Here is a 22,140-nt window from a genome sequence, read left to right as displayed (position 1 = left end):
TGGTGGCCCTGGATATTCCCTGAAGTATTACTAGCTCAAATTTTTTTTAGAGATCACGTCTCTTAGTACTTTCGGCCAGCAGTAAACGTACCACTAGTATTTGGTCACCCACGTTCCTTCTACTTGTACTTGTAGATTCATTTTTTAGTACTGTTAGTGTGCACTGATAGTTTTTCTCTGCTCCTTGAGGTCTCAAGTAGTCTCCAGGGAATTCTTCACATCCTGAAACTAACCCAAAGCATACCTACCTTTTTCTTTTTTATTTTGTCATTAACAAAGGCCACCTAAGAAGATTCCTGCGTAAGAAACGGTTTTTTTTTGTAGTTGTTTTTTTGTTTTTGTTTTTTTTTAGAAACGGTTTTATCTGTAATCATGACAGTATAGTTTCAGGCATCTTTGGGTCTTTTCTGAATAAGTTTTGAACAGTTCTCAATATTTTACTATCTCTGCATTAAATGTTGTTAAATGAATTAATTTTCAAATCTGATGAGTCTGGTAGACAGTAGCTTACTAAATCCCACAGGTTTTTATTTTGTAACTTATTACATATAAGAAAGTGTAACCTCAGCACATGAAGTACATAAGCGTGACATAAATGATGTTATTGCAAGTTTTTTTATAATCCAGTAACAAAAACATTTTATTTTTTTAGCTACTGCTGACCTTTGACCCTATACTTGTTGAGAAGGTTGCGATTTTGTTATACCATATCATGCAAGATAACCCACAGTTACCTCGTCTTTATCTTAGTGGAGTATTTTTCTTTATCATGATGTATACAGGTTCCAATGTGCTTCCTGTTGCTCGGTAAGAACTTTAATGGTAATCTATTTAAAATTATTTCAAATGTACATGGACAGCTGTTTAACTATATGTCTGAGAATTTGGAAATTAGAATGGGGAAAATAATTATACCACTTTACCACATCTAACGTGAGAATTTATCACCATCTTTTATACAGTTTTAATATGTATTTAACATCACTATGTTCATATTGCACGTACAGTTTGAAATTTTGCTTTTTTCTTCAAATTAGGTAATTTTTCGTATTATATATTCTTAATATGACCATCATTTAAAAATCTTTCTAATTCATTTAAGTTCTTGCCTTAATTAGAAATTAAACAATTTGGGAGTATGTATTTTTACAAGTTGCCTTTCATGGCTTTTATTTAAGTATAAAAAAATCTGATCTTTAGAAAACTAAGATTACTTAATTTAAATCAGTTCCTATGTCTGACAGGTAATTTCTTTTTCTAGATTTTTGAAGTATACACATACCAAACAGGCTTTCAAGTCTGAGGAGGTAAGCCAGATTGATTCATGTAACTTGATGCTGCATAAGCTGTTTGGCACTAAACTGTCCTGAGCTGTGTATGTTTACTAGATTATAAGCACTTGCGGGCAGGTACTGTTTTAGTCCTCTTTCACATTCCTTGTGGTACCTTGTACAGAGAAAGTCTAAGCTAATATTTTTTAATGAAAATAAATGTAGCCCATTAGAAATTGCAGATATGAATTATAACATGACCCTGCTGTGAATATAACTTGTTCCCGTTGTGTAAAACCTGGGTTAATACTTCCATAAATACCTCAGTATATATCTGAATCTCACACTCAGCTAAAATTCAGTAAGGACTTCATCCTTCTTTTTGTTCAGATCCTCAGGTGGCAGAAGTGCCAATTTCTTTCTTGAAGCTATTTAATTCTTCAGGTGCTCTCAAGTATCCTTGCCATTTTACTGGGGAAGAAAAATAGGAATCCAAAAAAAGCTAAGGTTCATCCAGATAGCTTTGACAACCTGAAACTTTATACCTATATTTTACAGAGGTATTTATTGTCAAAATATAACTGAAAGATGATTCAAATTTTGTTAGTTTTCACGGAGCATTGATTTTCAGATTTTATTGTGAGCAGAATAATAAACCAACAGCAGTCCACTGCTGAGGACACTAACCAAGGAATGTTACACCTCTTTGACAATGTGGTATAATGTCATGTTTTCTAGAGCATCCAGGGAGGGCCTGGAAAATAATCTAATGATATTAAAGTGATGCCCATGGCAGTATAATTTCTGCAGCTTTATACAAATAGAAAATGAGAATATAAAAAGAGTTTTAAAAAAATTAATGCGACCACCACAGTATAACATTAGGCATTTTTTGGCATTTCTTTTTTTCCCCTTTTTTTCTGTGCAGTTATGCATATGGAATCTTTTTTTCAAATTTTTATAACAAAAATGATATATCATTTCACCTAACAGTATTTTGAATAATTACAGCAAAACTGTGTTTGTAACAGAACTCTAGATGCAAAAACTAACCAAATAATGGTTTATTTTATTTTATTGTATTTTATTTTTAATGTTTATTTTTGAGACAGACTGAACACGAGCAGGGGAGGGGCAGAGATAGAGGGACACACAGAATCTGAAGTAGGCTCCGTGCTCTGAACTGTCAGCATAGAGCCCAACATGGGGCTCAAACCCATGAACCTAAGCCAAAGTTAGATGCTTAACCAACTGAGCCACCCAGTGCCCCCCAAATAATGGTATTCTAAAGAACAAAACCACCAATTCTTTGTCCCAAAATTTAACGGATAGTGAATTTAGCAAAAAAACCTGAAAGTATTTATCATCTAATTTGTCTTGGCACTAGGTGGTAAAACCGTGTCTGGGTTTTTTCTTCTGTCTCTGTCAGATCCTAGAGGAATAAAACATTCTCACTTTGCCTAGAAGGAAAAAAGAAAAGTATTTATAGTCCTTAGGATTTTATTTCCATCAGGTAAAGAAATGAGTTTTAAAATTTAGTATGATAAAGTATGATCATTCTCCTGACTCCCATTTGCCAGCCAGAGAATATGAAGTTCTTAATACAGTTAATTATAATTACCTTGAATAGATACTCTCCATCTAAATAGCCACATTTCCTGAGGACAGGCTTTTTAAGATGTTGATTTTCTGGACTTGTTTTTGAAAACAGAAGCAGTTATAGGTGAAAACTGCAACCAACAATGTAACACAGGAAAATTGATATAAGTCTTGGTGGCATCTCTCCTTGTGCTGTCCTTTACTATTACATGTGGTCCAAGCAGATCATCCTAAATAATGTCGGCAGCCCCTGACATCTGACGAGCTTAAGACTCTGCTGGAGGCCCAGATAGTGTTAATTCTACCTTGAACCTCATGCCAAAGCCAGTTAATACCAGACATCTTCCCCTTCACAGTTTGACATGTTTCCATCTAAATTTCCAGAACATAAAAGCAATTTGTTCTGGTTGTTTTCTTAAAATATTCCCTAACCCTCATTCATTTATTAGAAAATTGAACGGTAACTTTAGTGTTTTTGTGTTTTGTTTTAAAGACAAAAGGACAAGATATTTTTCAGAGAAGTATACTTGGACACATCCTACCAGAAGCAATGGTTTGTTACTTAGAAAATTATGAGCCTGAAAAGTTTTCTGAGATTTTTCTGGGAGAATTTGATACTCCAGAAGCAATCTGGAGCAGTGAAATGAGGTAAATAGCCAACTGATTGTTTGTATTGTATACTCAGAATCCTTGCCTCTTGCCACCTGGTTTGACTTCTGTTAAAAGAACTGTTTTCACTAGTTACATAATCCAAGCTACAGTAATCATTGGTGCCAAATCAAGGGATGAGTTTGACGAGGCCATGAGCTTTTTTCTAATCTAACATGATTTGACAGAGTTACTGTTACCTTAATAGAGCTTTACATAAGGTTGATCCTATTACCACTGGTGATGCTTAAGTCAGTCTATGGAACTGGTAGAATTTTAGGCAGTGTATGTAAGGGATATATAGGGATAAAATCAAGACACGCCTCCTTGGTATTTGGAAACAGAGCTGTCCCCCACTAAAGACTGTGCCCTCATAGAATGGATCATACCAGAGATACCCCAATTCATTTTAGAATGAGGCCCTTAGCACATTTTGACCTTAATGTGGAAATTAGCTTTCCTAAAGAATGCCCTTGAGGAGGAAAAGCCTTGGAAAACAAGAAAAAGTAGAGGCACAGAAGCAGACGTCAGCATCCAGACACGCTGTGTCTAGAAAAAGACTGCACACTTCATAGGTCCAGTGTCAAGGCCACCACTATTGTGGAGAACCCCTCAGTCCTCTTAGTTGGATGGCGGTTGATCTGAGTCTGTTACTCCCTCCCTTGGCTGACTTCACACTCACAGTGCCACTTGCTGATTATCATTTGGCTTGTCAGGTAGGTTGACCCGTAGACTTGGCATGTGCTAGCCAACAATGTATTCTGTGTGACAATCATGCTTTTCATTGGGAACAAATGTATAGGAATATAAAGAAGTTTACAACACAACTTTTCTATGGAATATTTTTCTCCTGAGATTGGTTAATATAAGTCCCTGTCTAAAAGATATAGCTGTCTGTATACTAATCCGATCAAATTTCTGCTGAACTGAGGGCCAGACACCAGATTGTTAATTATAATAAATACTGTGTAGTGAGCTTCTTTGAGGTGCTAGTAAACCTAGTCCCCTGGTTATGCCCTCATGTGTTGCATGAAGTATGCAAATTCAATACCATTTGACCTTCTAATGACTGATTTTTGGAAGGACTGGGAATATCAGCCTTTTGCTCTATGCTTGTCCTTATAGATAAGTATTATAAATAAGTTTATATCCATTGAGACTTTTTACATAACAAGTATGGAATACTCTCAGTAACATTCTTATAAACACACATTTTAGGCCAATAATTGAGTTACTCTAAAGAAGATCCACGTAAATATTGTGCATGATTACCTGTCTTAACCTTTTTTTTTTTTTTTAATAAAATAATCCTTTCATAATGCTCGGAGAGTTTTCTAATTGTAGACGCCTCATGATAGAGAAGATTGCTGCCCATCTTGCTGATTTCACACCACGTCTTCAGAGTAACACAAGAGCACTTTATCAATATTGTCCCATCCCAGTAATCAACTATCCACAACTAGAAAATGAACTATTTTGTAATATTTATTACCTCAAACAACTTTGCGATACACTCCGGTTTCCAGATTGGCCCATTAAAGATCCGGTAAGTCAGTAGGTTAGTTTGTGCCTTCTCAAACTGTAAAAATAGCTTCTAATCACTCCTGGGTATTTATTTCTTCTCTGATAAGGATAATAGCTTCCTTAAATGTTCCCTCTTACTTAAGGACTGGGTACCTCTGAGTGTAATGTAATATATTTGGATAAATCCCAAATATAGAAGCTTGTCTTTATAGCATATTGAGTAAGCTCGCAGATGTTGGAATTAGGCAGTCTGGGATTGAGTCTCAGTTTGGCCATTAGTAGGTGTATTTAACATTGCTTGATTTCTCTAAGCCTCCGTTACAGTAACAGTACTACTACTACTACTAGCAACTATCTCATGTGGTTGGGAAGATTGAGAATTCATATGAAAAATAGCATGATTCCTGGCACACATAGGAGGCAGTAAGTGGGACCTACTATTTTATATGGTAGCCTGTCCACAGTGCCCTTGGGAACCCTCCAACTTGAGCCCTTGGATATCTGCTGGAAGCCTGGAATAAATTGGGCCTGGGTGCCCCTGTTGGTTTTTTAGTATAGCAGTGGTTATACCATTATCCTTATCATCAAAAGATTTCAGAATAATTGCCATCTTAGGCATTGCCTCTTTATTGTGACCAGATAAAGACAGCTATCTCTGCTACCTGTTATGGATTCAGCATGCAATAGAAAAGTATGGGCTTTTTAGTCAGACTTAGGTTTGAATCCAGTTCTACCACTTAGTAAGTGGGAAACATGGTGCTATCTCAAAGAATCTGAATGGTTTCATGTATTAACGAAATTTTGTACAAGAATTAAGTCTGCTACAGTCTGTAAAGCATCTAGCTCCTTGGCATAAATACATGCAGTAAATATTGGCTTTCTTCTTCTGACCTGCTACCCAGACTCTCTTGGTTTTACTTACTGTCTCTTAGATTTGTTTGAATGTCAGCTTACCGGTAATTACATTAGATCACTTTGAGAAGCATGTAACCATATACTGCTTTCTTTCCTACTGCAATGTATCCACTAATTTCAAAATTTTCGGTGCTTTCTGAACATTTCTTTAACAATTAAAAGTAAAGACAGAAATTGTCAGAGAATAAAAATACCACATAAGAAAAAGAGAGGAATGTAGCTCTGTAGCAGATACCCTGCTACTTATTTAGCAGTGACTTTGGTTATGTGTATTTCAGAAAACCGTAATAGTTGGGTAGCCCAGAAATGTCAGTTTAAATACAGCACAAGAATTCTGTAATTTATAATTACATTCTGAAATAGTTTTACTTTCATAAAAGATATAAATTTTAATCCTCTGTCTTTAAGGTTAAGCTTCTAAAAGATACTCTTGATGCCTGGAAGAAGGAAGTTGAAAAGAAGCCTCCTACAATGTCAATAGATGATGCTTATGAAGTGCTTAATCTCCCTCAAGGACAGGGCCCGTGAGTTATTTTCTGTATTGTAATAGTAAAAGTTTGCCTTGCCTTAGAATATTTTTTTTTAATTTTTTTTTTAACATTTTATTTTATTTTTGAGACAGAGAGAGACAGAGTATGAACAGGGGAGGGGCAGAGAGAGAGGGAGACACAGAATCTGAAATGGGCTCCAGGCTCTGAGCTGTCAGCACAGAGCCCGACACGGGGCTCGAACTCACGGACCGTGAGATCATGACCTGAGCCGAAGTCGGATGCTTAACCGACTGAGCCACCCAGGCGCCCCTACTTGCCTTAGAATATTAATATCAAAGACTGAGTTATTAAACAACGGTTTTTACATTTTTTTTTTTTTTGCCTATTCTTTGATATGTATACACCTGTGGGAATAACCATGTGGAACTGTACCCATGTGATTATCATTTATTACAAATTTGTTAGAATTAACATTTTTCTGTCTTGCTGGTACAGGTTTTGCTCTCTATTAACTGAAATAATGTAAAACACCTGGCACTGTACCTGCCACATGGTCGTCACTCATATACTCATCTTCCCCCTTCCTCCTACTATTTGTGTTACACGTGAGGAATAGATTTGGTAGCAATATATCTAGGACGCTAAGATGTATAGGAAAGAGTGTGCATTTACTTCATTAATATATAAGTGAAGTTTTTATAGTAGAATAGATAATATTAGAGAAAAGTGGTTTAAAAGACATTTTCTTAAGTCTGATTTTATACATTTTATACATTTTTGGCAAGGCTGATAGTCAATATTACTTAAAATTATAGAGTTTGAAGTGACAGTTTGAAAAATTGGAAAAAAATTTTCTTAGTTCTTCAAATACAGTTTTGTGATTTGAAGTGAATGATAACCTTCCATAGGGAACATTGAGATTTTATCTTTTGTATGTAAAGAATACTCTTCAGGCGTCTTGGTGGCTCAGTCATTTGAATGTCCAATTTCAGCTCAGGTTGTGATCTTGTGGTTCATGAGTTCAAGCCCCTCTTTGGGCTCCCTGCTGTCAGCACAGAGCCCACTTTGGATCTTCTGCCTCTTCATTCTCCCCCTCCACTGTTTGCGCACACGTGCTGTCCCTCTTCCTCTCTCCCCAAAATAAATAAACATTAAAAAAAAATTCTTACTTGAATCTTACTGGGTTTAATTTGATGCCTAATATGTGATCATATATAATAAAAGTAAGATTCTTACAGTATCATTTTAAATGATTATATAAATTTTTTTCTTGTACCTTACTCTGTTCATAAAATAATTTTGCTATTTAACAGGCATGATGAGAGCAAGATTAGAAAAGCTTACTTCAGACTTGCACAGAAGTACCACCCTGATAAGAATCCAGAAGGGAGGGTATGTACTACCTTTGGAATTAGGACTTTTGGGTTGACTTCCTTTTGCTCTATTAATGTTTTAGGTGGAGAAAAGGTATATTCACTCTCTGTGCTCGTGCCCGCCTCGTAATGCCCAGTGTATGTTACATTAACCTGTGGCCCATATGCCCCTGGTTTGTGCATGAATGGTCCTCCCTCAGTTTACCAGAAGGACTGCCCTTATACTAGTAACTAGTGGATATTTTTTCATGTCTAAGAATTAAGTCTAATGGGCAGTCACATGAATAATTGAATGTTAAGAATGTGGATGAATGTAATTAATTTGTAGGTGAAGTTATGGCCATCTAAATTGTTTTGGGTGATTTTTTTTTTTTTTTCTAATGACATTCAACTTCATATTGTTCTAACTGAAAAAATAGAAAATTTGGATCAGACTTAAAAGTTACCTGGTGGTGGTATTCCCTGATCCTGCCTCTTCAGCTTCCTACTAAAATGCCAAGAAAGATTACATAAAAGATGAAATCACACAGTATGATTTCTATAACTACGACTGATAGCTTATTGATAGAAACTTGGAGTAATTTCCACTGATTTCAAGGTTAACAGTTTTTTAATTAAAGACAGACATTACTCCTGAATGGGAAGACTTGGTATTGAAAAGATACTGCTGGGATGCCTGGGTGGCTCACTCGGTTGAGCATCTGACTTCAGCTCGGGTCATGATCTCACGGTTCATGGGTTCAAGCCTCCCATCAGGCTCTGTGCTGGCAGCTCGGAGCCTGAGCCTGCTTCTAATTCTGTGTCTACCTCTCTGGTTCCCCTTCCCCTGCTCACACTCTGTGTCTGTCTGTCTGTCTCTCTTGCTCTCAAAAATAAACATTAAAAAAAAATTTTTTTAAAAGAAAAGATACTGCTTTTATATGTTTAAGACATTTTAAATCAAAAGCCTGGGATTTTTTGAGAAATGTGTAGCAATTCAGATTCATCTGGGAGAGAAAACAGTCAAGATAGGAAGAAATTTTTAAATCAGTATTAAATTGCTAGACTTAATACCAGATGTTGAAATACTCTATAAAGCTATGGTAGTAAAACAATATGACACACAAGAATCAGCATGTAGATCAAGGAACATAATGTGGTGTTGTCATTTAAGACATGGATTTAGGAGTCAGACCTGGGTGTAAGTCTTAGCCCATCACCAGTTGACTTTGTGACCCTAGATGAGGATATAACTGTTCACACTTCATATGGACGTTTGGAGGATTAAATGAGATAATGTTTGTAATGCATATTTAGTACAATGCCTGCTGCAGTACTCCACAAACAGCTCTTATTATTTTTATAATAGCTCAGAAACTGTCTTTATATGTATGAGTTCAATATGATATATATGGTATAAACCAAGTGAAGAAGAATTTTTTAGTAATGGTATTAAGGTCAGTAAATAGCTATTTGGCGGCGGGGCGGGGCGGGTAGGTTTCACCTTGAGTGTACCAGCTAGATTACAATTGGAATGAATTCCTTAATGTAAAAAACAAAATAATAACTAAGAAGTTATTGGTAAAATACAGACCAGCTGTTTGGTTTGAGATCTTCCACACTAAAAGTTAATTATGTTTGGTCATATACAGGATATGTTTGAAAAAGTAAATAAAGCATATGAATTTTTATGTACCAAATCAGCAAAAATAGTGGATGGGCCAGATCCAGAGAACATAATTTTAATTTTGAAAACACAGAGCATCCTCTTCAACCGTCATAAAGAAGGTAAGACATGTGTTATTTTCAAATTCTAATTTACCTTCCAGCTGATATCTACCATGTTACTTGTTTCTACAGTATATTTTAATAGATTTAGAGTTATTATTGCGTAAGATTCTTAGAATTGCATTTTAGAGTAAAAGAGCAGTTTTCTATTGGAAGGGCCAAAATGTTTGTTTTTATACTTTCCACTTCTTACCTATGTTTTTTAGTATTTTGCATTTCCAGCAAGTTTTTGTTACTCCTTCTGGAAGGACGTTAGCTTTTTGTGCCTATTCATAACTTTAAAAGCTTCTAAAGAATGGTTGGTCTTTAAAACCAATAGAAACTTTTCATGTGATCATATACTTTTCTCATACTTCTCATTTCCTATGGTAGCTCTCAAAACCCTCTGATCCTATGGGATAGTTTGCAAACCATGATTTTAGAAGAAATAGGTGTGATTTCACAGTACAAGGTTATTGGGAGTTTCCAGCATGTTTGCAGTGCCATTTGCTGTTAACAATAACCAGAAAGCCAGGAAAGTGAAAACTTTAAAGGCTTTGTTGGGGATGGGAAGTTAGTGTCAAGACTGCAGGTGTTCTTTGGCTTTGGAACTGAACTTGGCTTGAAGCCAAGAGTAAGAGACCCATTTTCTCTGTAGGATGATGTTGGGAGAGAAGGAAGAGAGGACAGTGGGGATTTGAGATAAGCAGGACTGTTGGGTAATTGAAGACAAGTGGGATTGCAGTTTTAGTATTACACGGGACAGCATGGGGATCTAGCAGTTTGAGAGCAGTGACTAATTGATTCACTTTTGCATATGAATTGAACAGAACACATTTGTAAAGCATTTAGTTATATGGCATTTACCACTAATCAAAATGACTTTAAACAAGTCTTTTTCAAACCATTGGTTACATTTTAATGGCTAATAACTATATTAGAGTTGCACTTGTGGCTCACCATTGGTTTATTATCAAGGTCATAATGTTTTTTCAGGCTGCACCTCCCACTTTTCCCAAAGGGGATTTATAAATAAGTTCTGGTGTGGGGTCCTGATCTGTCTGTGCTGTCTGTGGTCACATGAAAAGTTACAGAGATTCTGTGGACAATGCAGAAAGTAGATATTTTGCAAAGGATCAAAACCACTACATACTTAAGTTTAGTAAAGTTTAATCTACCAGAAAATAATCTTTTGGGGGGCAGAAAAATTTTAGAGAAATCAGCCAAACAAGTATGCTAGAAAAGGAAAGATCCAAGGGATTTATACTAGGTTTAATTTCTTTTTATGAACTAGAATTAGGAGACATTTAAGATGTTAAATATTTTGTCATTTTTTTTAAGGGAACACAATTGAACATAGTGTCAGAATTAACTTAAAACCATGACAATCAATTTTTGTTTTGCTTACTGTTTTCCCAACACTAACTTTTGATTATTTCAGATTTACAGCCTTATAAATATGCAGGATACCCCATGCTAATTAGGACTATAACAATGGAAACTTCAGATGACCTCCTGTTCTCAAAAGAATCACCATTGTTGCCTGCTGCTACAGAGCTAGCTTTCCATACTGTCAACTGCTCGGCCCTCAATGCTGAAGAGCTCAGGAGGGAGAATGGAATTGAGGTAATATGGGATGACCTCTGTCCTTCTTTCTCTTCAAGCTAGTTGAGGCACATTGCATGACTTTTGGCAATAGAGAATTCACCAAGTACAATTGATGGAATTTCTTACCTTAATTTATTCCACCAAATAACATGTTATATTCTCCATATTCTAGCATTAAAATTAAAGGTAGAAATGGAGCTTTATTTCATAATGTGAAATGGAAAGTATTTGATTCAAAATTGATAACCTTAACTGCTCACAAAATAGCTTATTGGGAATGTTAAAAAAAAAAACAAACTTCTAGGAATCTTTTACTTGTTTAACAAATGTTAATTGAGCATACATTTATTTACCAAGTATCTAACATTAAAAGGTCATTAATATTTTATTCCTACCAGAAAAGACTTTTCAGACTTCAAGTCAAAATGGGGGATTAATGGATAACTTCTTTCTCTTCAGGTGTTACAGGAGGCATTTAGTCGCTGTGTGGCTGTCTTGAATCGTTCTAGTAAACCAAGTGACATGTCGGTACAGGTGAGGCTAAAATGTGTGGTTCCAAGACAGTTACACTAGACCAGTAGTAATTGAAACTTGAACTTCTATGAGAATCACTTGGAGGGCTCATGAAAACGTGGGTGGCTGACCCCTACTTGGGCTGCTGCCCATAGTTTCTGATTCAGTGGTTCTGGGATAGAGGACTGAATATGCTTTTAACAAATTCTCAGGTGATACTGAGGCTATTGGTTTCTTTATCACACTTAAGTACTACACTAAATCACGTGGAATCTAGTGGCTTGATTTTTTTTTTCCTTAGAGAATAGTATGATGAACTCTTATATCCCCACCATCCACTTACAAACATTTGTCATTTTGCCATTCTTTTTTCACTTATCATCTGCTCTTTCCATAATTTTCTTCTCTACCTCCCTCTCCCATCTCTAGTCATGTTTTTCCAGTTGTATTGAGAAGCAGTTGGCATACATCATTGTATTAATTTAAGGCATATTGCATGATGCTTTGATTTACATATACTGTGAAATGATTACCACAGGTTCACCTAACATTTGTCATCTTAGATATAACAATCCATCACTATAGGTTTTTTTTTTTTTTTTTTTCTGTTAAGGTTATAATTGAACTTATTGAGAGAAAAATCCATCAGGAATTCATTAAGATCATTGTAGAATGCATCTTTTTGTGTGGTCCTTTTTATGCTAGCAAATTTTAGAATATAAAACAAACAAGTACAGGGTGCCTGGGTGGTGGCTCAGTTGATTAAGCGTCTGACTTTGGCTCAGGTCATGATTTCGTGGTTGGTGGGTTTGAGCCCCATGTTGGGCTCTGTGCTAACAGCTCAGACCCCAGAGCCTGCTTCAGATTCTGTGTCCCCTTCTCTCTCAGCCCCTCCGCCATTCACATCTGATTCTTTCTCTCTCTCTCTCTCTCTCTCTCTCTCTTTCTCAAAAATAAATATAAATAAGTGAGTACAAGCTTTTTAGTTTCATACTTTATTTTGAAGTGTGGTAAATAAGTAGAATTGTTAGTTCTGCAATGTTAATAAGTTGGACAAAAATACCTTAACTGGAGGCTGGCAGACATCTTTTTATAAAGGGCCAGAGAGTAAATAAATATTTTTGTCAGGCTATTTACAGTCTCTCTTGCGTGTGTGTGTGTGTGTGTGTGTGTGTTAGTGTTAACAACCTTTAAAAATGTAAAACTGGGGTGCCTGAGCGGCTCAGTCAGTTACGCATCCAGCTCTTGGTTTTGGTTCAGGTCATAATCTCATGGTTCATGAGTTCAAGCCCCATATCGGGCTCTGCGCTGATATGGCAGTGCAGAGCCTGATTGGGGGTTCTCTCTCTCCCCTCTTTATCTGCCCCTACCCCACTTATACTCTTTTTTTTTTTTTTTTTTTGAGAAAAAGTAAAAACCATTCTTAGCTCCCTGGCCATACAAAAATGAACCAGGGCCAATTTGGCCCATGCACTGCAGTAGCCATGGTTTGCCCACCCTGCATATAGAGAAAATCTTAGCCAGAATTACTAGTGATTCAGTAGAAATGTTCTTTTTAAATTTGGAGCATCATACATAGGATTAAGCATTATTCATGAATCTCTGCTGACTTGATTTCTGGTGTCTTAAGTAAGGAATGTGCATGTGAACCTTTTTTTGGTTTTTGTTTTTGCTCTCTTGTGTTGCATGCAGGTGTGTGGACACATAAGCAAATGCTACAGTGTGGCTGCTCAGTTTGAAGAATGCCGAGAGAAGATCACGGAAATGCCTGGCATCATCAAGGATCTCTGTCGGGTGCTATATTTTGGCAAGGTGGAGTTCATCTTTAATGCTTTCTAGATGCAGTAGGCAATGGGTGTTCTTGTCACATAGCCAGTCCCCAATTTATACATAAGCTGTTTTCCCAAAATTGTTTTTATGTGCATTATTTGGATCTCTAAAATCATTTTTCACAGAACCCTTGATGTAAATGGAGGCTTTAGTTCCTATGGTGGCCCATAAGAAGTAAGATTAAAGTGACATGTAAAGGGAAGTGGGTCTCATCTGAACATTGGAAGAGAGGCAGAGAAGAAATGAGAGACTAGAGTAAATGAATCTAATGCAAGTAAAGGACCATGTGAAACCTGTAACAATCAAGTCACTGGTGGGAAGGGCTTTGGGTTGCTGAGAAGTTAATATTTCCTCCAAATCCTGTACTGCTGAGGCAAATTAGCCTCAAACTAGGGTAGGTGAAGTAGGTGACTGGGAAGGAGAGAGAGCTTTCTTAGATAACTGGATGGAGTGAGTTCTGTTGGAATTGAATAGGATTGGGGTGCCGATCCTGGACTAAGTTATCTAGAGTTAATAAATCTGATGAAAATCTCTTAAGTATATTTACATGATGTCCTTCGAAGTGTTTAATGAGAATACAAACTCTGATATAAAGAAGTAAATCCATACACCTGCACCAAAGATATTTCTGATACAGTTAAGACCCTAGCATGTGAGTTGTAATGCCTTATGACTATTTTTAAAAATTAGAATACAAAAATGGAGAAAACTATATTTCCGAATCTTTGAGCACTAGCCTCGAAAACAATTCAGTGTCTTATCACAGGGTCACTTTTAATTTTAGACTTTAAAGAATACTGGATTCAGATTTAAATTGGAATTGAAAATACAAGAGAGGTGAACATTTTGCGCAGTAAGATGGCTAGCTTGACGTACATTCATAACCAATTTCTCTTGGGAGCTTTTTTTTTTTTTTTAATTTCATTATTCTTAATCTCTCAGAGTATTCCACGGGTGGCCGCTCTTGGAGTAGAATGTGTCAGTTCCTTTGCTGTTGATTTCTGGCTACAGACACACCTATTTCAGGCTGGAATTTTGTGGCATCTGCTTGGTTATCTATTTAATTATGACTACACGCTAGAAGAGAGTGGCATTCAGAAAAGTGAAGAAACAAATCAGCAGGTAACCTTCACACTGCTTTAGTCTTGAATTTAAACCCAAACCATAGGTTAATGCTGAATAATGCAAAGCAAAGGTCTAGCTATACAGAGCCCCAGACATGAACTGTTTTTCTGGATAACTAAATTTATAGCTCTTTAAGTCCCAGAACTTATTTTATTTTAACATTTATGCTATGAGGATTCAAGGGGAAGGAATTTATAGTAGCATATACTGCACATAACTTAATCTTTTCTATTACCTAGAATCATTTTTATGATTGCAAAATTATGGTTGTACATCACAGAGAAATACAATGGTGCTGTTGGGGCTAGCTCCCCCAGGCACTTGAATACTTAACCTCATTTCCTTGAATATTTTTTCTGTCTCCTTTTTTAGTCACTCACCTTCATTACTCATGTTGTTAGTGTGTTCCTCTAGCAGGCAAGTCTGCCTACCTCTACTGTACTCCCCACCCTACCCCCAAATGTACTTCTTCCGGTTATCTATAAGATGGTGTAATGGTTATAACTGAGTATGTATATTCTGATGTTCTTTTGTGTAAATGGAAGAGTACATTCTAATGCATGAACTCTCTGACATCAGTGTTGGGAACTTCCTTTCTGCGCCTTAAATACGGTCCATACAGTTTTGATTTTATAAAGGCACCATGTTACCTATGTAAGATGACATACCTACTTCAATGTATTAATATTTTTTGTAACAGGAAGTAGCCAACAGCCTTGCTAAATTGAGTGTCCGTGCTCTGAGTCGCCTTGGAGGATACCTGCCTGAAGAACAAGCGACCCCAGAAAATCCAACCATAAGAAAAAGTTTAGCTGGCATGCTGACACCCTATGTTGCTAGAAAACTTGCTGTAGTTAGTGCTACTGAGGTACGTGCTTCAGAGATAGCCTGGGTTTTGATGAATATTGCAAGATCCTTTAAATAGGAGGGGAACACAGCAATGTTTATTGCTGTAGGAAACCTACAAATTGAAAGTGTTCACCTTTGTTCTCTCAGCCAGGAAATTCAGTTTATTGTGGATTGATGGTAACGGTTCTACAAGTCCACCCTTTCTGCAAGGGTAGATTAACTTCAGGTTTCTCTGCTCTGGAGCCCACCACAATTCTTCCCAACCTTGAGTCATGAAGAGACAGGACAAGAGCATGAACTTGGAATGGTGTTTCACACTGGGCACAGAACTGGGAGTTAGGAGACCCAGAGTCTGGTTTTACAAGCTCTAACTTATTTACACTCAGAGTTGAAATCCTAAAAGCTAATACATACACATACATGGATTCATGACAAAAGTCAAGCATGACTTTGACAGCTCTCCCAACCTCTTTGGCCTCTTTGGCCTCTTTTGTGAGGATCATTGAGAAACAATCTAAGAATGTAGCATTAAAGAATTAAAGTATAAAAACCCACTGAGTAGGATATTATGAAACCTTAAAGGTATATTTAAAGACATTAAAACATGCTTAGGGGCACCTGGGTGGCTCAGCTGGTTGAGTGTCTGACTTCGGCTCAGGTCATGATCTCATTGTTTGTGAGTTCGAGCCCCGCGTCAGGCTCTGTGCTGATAGCTCGGAGCCTGGAGCCTGCTTCGGATTCTGTGTCTCCTTCTCTCTCTACCCCTCCCCAACTTGTGCTCTGACTCTCTATGTGTCTCAAAAAATAAATAAATATAAAAAAAAATTAAAAAAAGATGATGTTTAAAGTATTTTAAGTGAAAAGGCTAAAAATCCCATTTTTGGTATTAAATGGGTGGATGTTAACTGTACTTTTCCCTGAATGGCTGAATTATAGGCTATTTTTATGTTTTCTCTGATGATCATCCAGTACTTTTGTAAGGGAAAAAGTCCTCAGTGTTCCAAATTTAAAGTATTCTTAGAATTTATTAAACATTTGTTTTTTAATTCAACCTGATTCTTTTTTTAGTGTAGACCATTGCTTTTCAGTGCCCTCTGAGCAAGAGGGAAGAGCTTTAGATACTGCTCCCGATGTTTGTACTTTCTCTATGCAAAGTATACATGATGCATTTTGCTGATTGAAAACATTCTTTCCAGAAATGCTGACAGGTTGTTGATAAACTGTCGGGGTGGTGCGGGGAGAAAAGTAGCATTTCAGAATCTTGGCCTAAACTCCATGTGGATTTTTCAAGATGCTTAAACTGCCATTTCTCAAAGTTTTATAATTTTCCTAAGAATGTATTTTTTCAATCATTTTATTTAACTAGTAGTTAAAACGTTTTAAAAACAGGTTAGATGGCTTTGTATAAGAGGAAGGTTATAACCTGCTACTCTCCTCCTAGTATAGAGCTCTGTAAATGTACAATTAAGAAGTTTGTATTAGAGAGTCTCAAGTCTTTCTATAACACTGCTAATCGAGGAGAGCTAAATAAACATTGGGAAAGACACCGGATGGGTAAGCAGTCAGAAGCTGTGTCTTCAAAACTGCTTCATGCAGCCTTGAGTCCGGGTTTGGCCAAGGAAATCTAAAGTGACTCTCTGCTCCTCAGTTTTATTTCCCTTCATAGCAGTATGCTTCAGAAAGACAGATTTTGTTTTCTGATTTGTTTATGTAAAGGCAGTATGGTATGATTCTTTTTAAGCTCATGTTTACTGTTTATTAAATGTTTCAACACAACTATCTCATGTAATTTTCACCATAGCAGAGCAAATGTTACGGTGTGAAGTCATACCGACTCCAATTTGTGTCCTAGTTTCCCCACTTAAGGCCTGTGTGACCTGGGACAAATCCCTGAATTACTCTCAGCTTTGATTTTTCTCAGTTGCAAAATGGATGATATCAGCAAACTTGTTAGAATTATTGAGGTCCATTGTATCTAAGGCACTTGTTACAGTGCTTGGCATGTGATTAGCAGTTTCAGTAAATGATAAGTTGAATTATTTTTTCCAAATGTTACAAAATAGTAATATTCTGTGCCCTAGATTCTGAAGATGCTTAACAGCAACACAGAGAGCCCCTATTTGATATGGAACAATTCTACAAGAGCAGAACTACTTGAGTTTCTTGAATCCCAACAAGAAAACATGATTAAAAAAGTATGTTATTGTTTCATAAATTTCTTGGGTAACTTTTATAAATATTCTCTGGAAACATAACTTAGTACTGACAAAACAGAAACGTATTTATTGTGTCTCCATTTGGTGTTAATTAAGCCTATAGGTTTTTGCCACCTAATATGTGGTCCATGTAAGAACAGTTCTTGTATTTAATGATACATTTGTATTTGTGGTTGTTACTGTTTAGTTTCCATGTAGCTGCTTCCCATTGTAACGAATTTTTCTACCTAAAAGCACTCTTCTCTTCAGCCTCTTTTTTGAGTATATCAGAGTTGCTTTCTGGTATCAGAATTGAATGATTTCTCTTGTCTTGCCATCTTCTGGTGGAGAATCTGTTAAGCTATGAAAAAACAAACAAAAAACCCCAAAAGACTGTACTGTGCCCAATAAGGATAAGGCTTGTATAATCCACATACTAGATCGTTGAGACTTGATGAGTTAGCAGACAGTTATGTCTGTGTGTTTAGAAGTTATTATGCAATAAACACCACTGTTATGTCCTGAACTATTTAACTCATTTCATGATAGTCACTCAGAACTCTACATAGATAGAAGTCTTTTGAAAATTGCAGAGCTGGGGAGAATAGATCTCACGTTTTTATACATCTCTCCTTTTACCAGAAGGGACATAATAGCATCTTCTCTTTGTTTAATACTTCACAATTTATTGTATACTTTTACATATGATTTCAGTCCAACTTAAATTCTGTGTAATTTCAACCTGAATCTTCATTGGGACTGTTTCTCTCCCATTCTTCTTTTCTGTCTTTTTCCTTTTCCTTAAGTGGAAACTCTTCAGTTTGGCAATCTCTGTAACAGTACCCTGTCTTTTTTTTTATTCAGAGACTCTGTTTTCCAGCACTTTCATTCAGCGTGTTACTTTTTAAAGGCCAGTCCAAATGTGTTCATTTCTGAGCTCCATCACTCTATAGCTGACTAGGCCAAATGTCTGCTGAGTGGAATGAGAAGAACCAAGTGTCGTATACTTGCTTTATAAACACTAGCTCTAAGACACTTCATTGGCTGACTTCTGTGATCTTTTGAAATCTTAAAATGGGTTATAGTATTAATCTTTGAACTAAAAAATAACATAACTCCATGCCTATTTCAGAGTTCATATTATTATAAACATTAATATTGTATTGAGTGCTATGATTGGTTTCCTACCCTGTTTTTCCTCTAGAAAAGGAATGGATCTTTTAAGCTATTTATCTGTTATTAAATTGAATATGGTTAGATTTGTAAGCCAGACAGTAATGATTTTGATTTACAACTAACAGCTTGTTTTCTTTTTTAAAAAGGGTGATTGTGACAAAACTTACGGATCAGAATTTGTCTATAGCGATCACGCCAAAGAACTTATTGTAGGGGAGATTTTTGTTAGGGTGTATAATGAAGTCCCTACTTTCCAACTAGAGGTAAGCTCTGTGCTTTTAGTTTTGTGTGATACCTTCAGTCATTTGTTATTGAAAGCTGCTAGTTTATTCACTTCTCGGTGTGGTATTCAGAAATAATAAATACCTGTCCCTTGCCTAATGCTTCATACTAACCTGGGTATGTGACGGGGTACCATTACAGGCCTCTTTATTTTGCATGTTGAAGAATTTGATTTTGTGGATTCATGAATAAGAAGTTACTCCTCGCCCAGCTATTTTTTATATTTTATGCATAATGCTTCCCAGCTGTGTCATGTGCATATGCCTTCAACTTACTAGTCTCTCCTGGAAGTGCAAGGTCATTTACACATTCACTCCATCATCCACCAGATAGAAGTACTTCTCTGGCCAATTATTAGAGGACAATAAGGAAATACCCATGGAAAGCAAAGAGATTTTTTAGAAAATGAGGTCAAACCATGCCATTTCTTGTGGTGATCCCTAATCACTTTGAGAAGCAAGTGAGTGTCACAATGACAGCACAAGTTACTTTTTTGGAAAGTGACAAGGAGGATTTTGTGGTTGGTTGCCATGTAAGGAGGGAAGAAGAGAGACTGTTTTAAAGTTTGAGCTTGGAAAAAAAAGGAATTTACTAAACCATAATATATATTATTTATCACAATAATATATATAAATAGCTGTTAAGCAGAATTAGTTCATTTATTTGTGAAGTCTCTTTGAAAACTGTCCCTTGAATTGATACCCTAAGTATATATTTTTTAAAATATAAAAATATAACCAAACTATAGAAGTTACATATTGTACTATCAATTACTTTGATTTGTAAAGGGAAGAGATACTCTAATTCAGAATTGTTATACTAAGATCCTAATGGGAGTATATTAGATCTCTCATGTATTAGGACAAAAGTTAAAGGACACTTTTTTTTAAGTTTGTTTATTTTGAGAAAAGAGTGTGCACACTGCAAGCGGGAGAGGAGCAGAGAGGGAGGGAGAGAGAATCCCAAGCAGGCTCCTTGCTATCATTGCGGAGCCTGATGCGGGGCTTGATCTCATGAATTGTAAGATCATGACCTGAGCTGAAATCAGGAGTCAGATGCTTAACTGCCTGAGCCACCCAGGTGCCCTGAAACACTTTCTAATGCAACTGGGTGTTGTCCCCACAACCCCCAATTCATAGATGTTCGTGTGTATGTATAATTTAATCATTCCATAGCTTGAAGGTTTTGCCGGAGAGTTGGTGGGGGAAGGTGTTGCTCTGGAGTTTTTTAATGATTATTTCTGGGGGCACACGTGTTTGTAAACATTTCTCCACTCAATTTAGGTTCCAAAAGCATTTGCCGCAAGTCTTTTGGATTATATAGGCTCCCAGGCCCAGTACCTCCACACATTCATGGCTATCACACATGCTGCAAAAGTGGAGTCAGAGCAACACGGAGACCGCTTGCCAAGAGTGGAAATGGCTTTGGAGGCTCTGAGAAATGTCATAAAATATAATCCAGGTGTGTGACTATACCCTTGATCAGTAAGATCCTTAAAATAGAAGGGCCCTAAAAATTCCCAATTTTATCGGAGAAACTCAAAGAAAATAGTATACTTGGTTATAATGTTTACTTGGTATAACATAACAAGACTTGAGCTCATATTTTTACCTATAAACAGTAGGATGGAAAGAGAGGTCAAGGCCTCATGTTTAGAAGTATTCATATCTCTAAGAGAAAATAAGTCTTAATGAGTCGAAAAGGTAGAGTAACTTTGATGGTGTAAAATTCCACACTGATGACATAAGTTGACATATAAGTGCTTAAATTAGATTTATTGATTAGGTGATCTAAGTTGCCTTCTCTGCTACCTGACACACAGTTTTGAGAAACTGACTGAAGCTTTTGGTATATAAAAATTGAAATAAAAAAGTGAGAGTTTTCATTCTTAAATGACCTTAAGAGGACATTTCCAAAAATGTCTTGCCTGACTCCAGGGAGATGCCTGCGTGAAAATCTGAAAGTATCAAAGTTTTCTAACTTTGATAACAGATACGGAATATAAAACCTAAAACAATACAGATTCAACGTAAGTTACTTGAAGACCCCAAATCCTTTTTATTAATTTTTATTAACTTTCAGGTACTCTTTTGCTCTTTTCAGTATATATTATGATGATCTACTGATTTGAAAATGAATTTAAAAGCAACCTATGAATGGAATATTTTCAGACTCTTTTAAGTCAAGGAGTCTTAGTGAATTTTCTTCTGAAGTCTCAAAAAATTACAGATTACACCATATGTGTTCTTACTACCATATAGTAAAAGGAAAAATGCACTGAACAAAATTTTAATGTTTAATGTTTTTGTTCTGTTAACAACAAGATGGTAGTAAGTATATGGGGTTGGGGTTTGAGGTGGGTGAGAAACGGAAGAAATACTATTCAGTTTTATGTATTTTCGCAAGTAGTCCTTTGTATATGCATACAGGTGTCTACGATGTAGTCCTCAACCAGCAGAGTTCCAATTCAGTCTAAAAACCAAAAGGCAAATGATATCACACACTCCCAAAATATAATTAGGCAGAGGGGGTAGCTATAAGATCTAGAGGTAAAGAGTAAAAATACCTCCTTACACCCTTATTTTTAAACTTGTATTTGGAGTATTTGATACATTGTTTTTAGCCTGAGGGCTAGGGGTGTGGATGGAAATGAAAACAAAACAAACCTAAGAAATTCTGTCTTATTCTTTGCCTCTTAAGATTTACTGCTGCTTAGAGGAACTTCACTCACTTAATGATAGAAATGTTGAGGAAAGATGATCAGAGACTTAGAATTGCCAGTAAACAACAGTGTATATTGGTTTTCTGAAGGTCTGTCATTTAGAACATTGCTTAGAAATAAAAGATAAACATTTTTATTCTTATTCCCTAGGCTCTGAAAGTGAATGCATTGGGCACTTTAAGTTAATATTTTCTCTTCTCCGAGTCCATGGAGCTGGTCAAGTGCAGCAGTTGGCTTTAGAGGTAAAAGAATTTTATATTAAAGCATGTTGCC

At 36.3% G+C, this 22,140-nt stretch overlaps 1 protein-coding gene across 2 annotated transcripts in view; it reads left to right on the top strand.

Annotated features, from left to right (window-relative positions):
* DNAJC13 (DnaJ heat shock protein family (Hsp40) member C13) overlaps window positions 1–22,140 on the top strand; it is a 125,935-nt gene that overhangs the window by 78,887 nt on the left and 24,908 nt on the right. For both annotated transcript variants that reach the window (XM_023260560.2, XM_023260561.2), the window contains 16 exons: window positions 653–807; window positions 1,262–1,307; window positions 3,364–3,518; window positions 4,863–5,064; window positions 6,366–6,481; window positions 7,762–7,840; window positions 9,453–9,588; window positions 11,009–11,193; window positions 11,635–11,709; window positions 13,381–13,500; window positions 14,461–14,640; window positions 15,344–15,511; window positions 17,574–17,687; window positions 19,010–19,126; window positions 20,429–20,606; window positions 22,018–22,109. In XM_023260560.2, coding sequence (XP_023116328.1) covers window positions 653–807; window positions 1,262–1,307; window positions 3,364–3,518; window positions 4,863–5,064; window positions 6,366–6,481; window positions 7,762–7,840; window positions 9,453–9,588; window positions 11,009–11,193; window positions 11,635–11,709; window positions 13,381–13,500; window positions 14,461–14,640; window positions 15,344–15,511; window positions 17,574–17,687; window positions 19,010–19,126; window positions 20,429–20,606; window positions 22,018–22,109 — 2,118 coding nt within the window. The remainder of the gene's footprint in view (window positions 1–652; window positions 808–1,261; window positions 1,308–3,363; window positions 3,519–4,862; window positions 5,065–6,365; window positions 6,482–7,761; window positions 7,841–9,452; window positions 9,589–11,008; window positions 11,194–11,634; window positions 11,710–13,380; window positions 13,501–14,460; window positions 14,641–15,343; window positions 15,512–17,573; window positions 17,688–19,009; window positions 19,127–20,428; window positions 20,607–22,017; window positions 22,110–22,140) is intronic.

Source organism: Felis catus, chromosome C2 (assembly GCF_018350175.1).
Source record: "Felis catus isolate Fca126 chromosome C2, F.catus_Fca126_mat1.0, whole genome shotgun sequence".
Lineage (NCBI taxonomy): Eukaryota > Metazoa > Chordata > Mammalia > Carnivora > Felidae > Felis > Felis catus.
The sequence above is the reverse complement of the archived record's forward strand: the minus strand, read 5'-3'. Positions and strand labels throughout refer to the sequence as shown.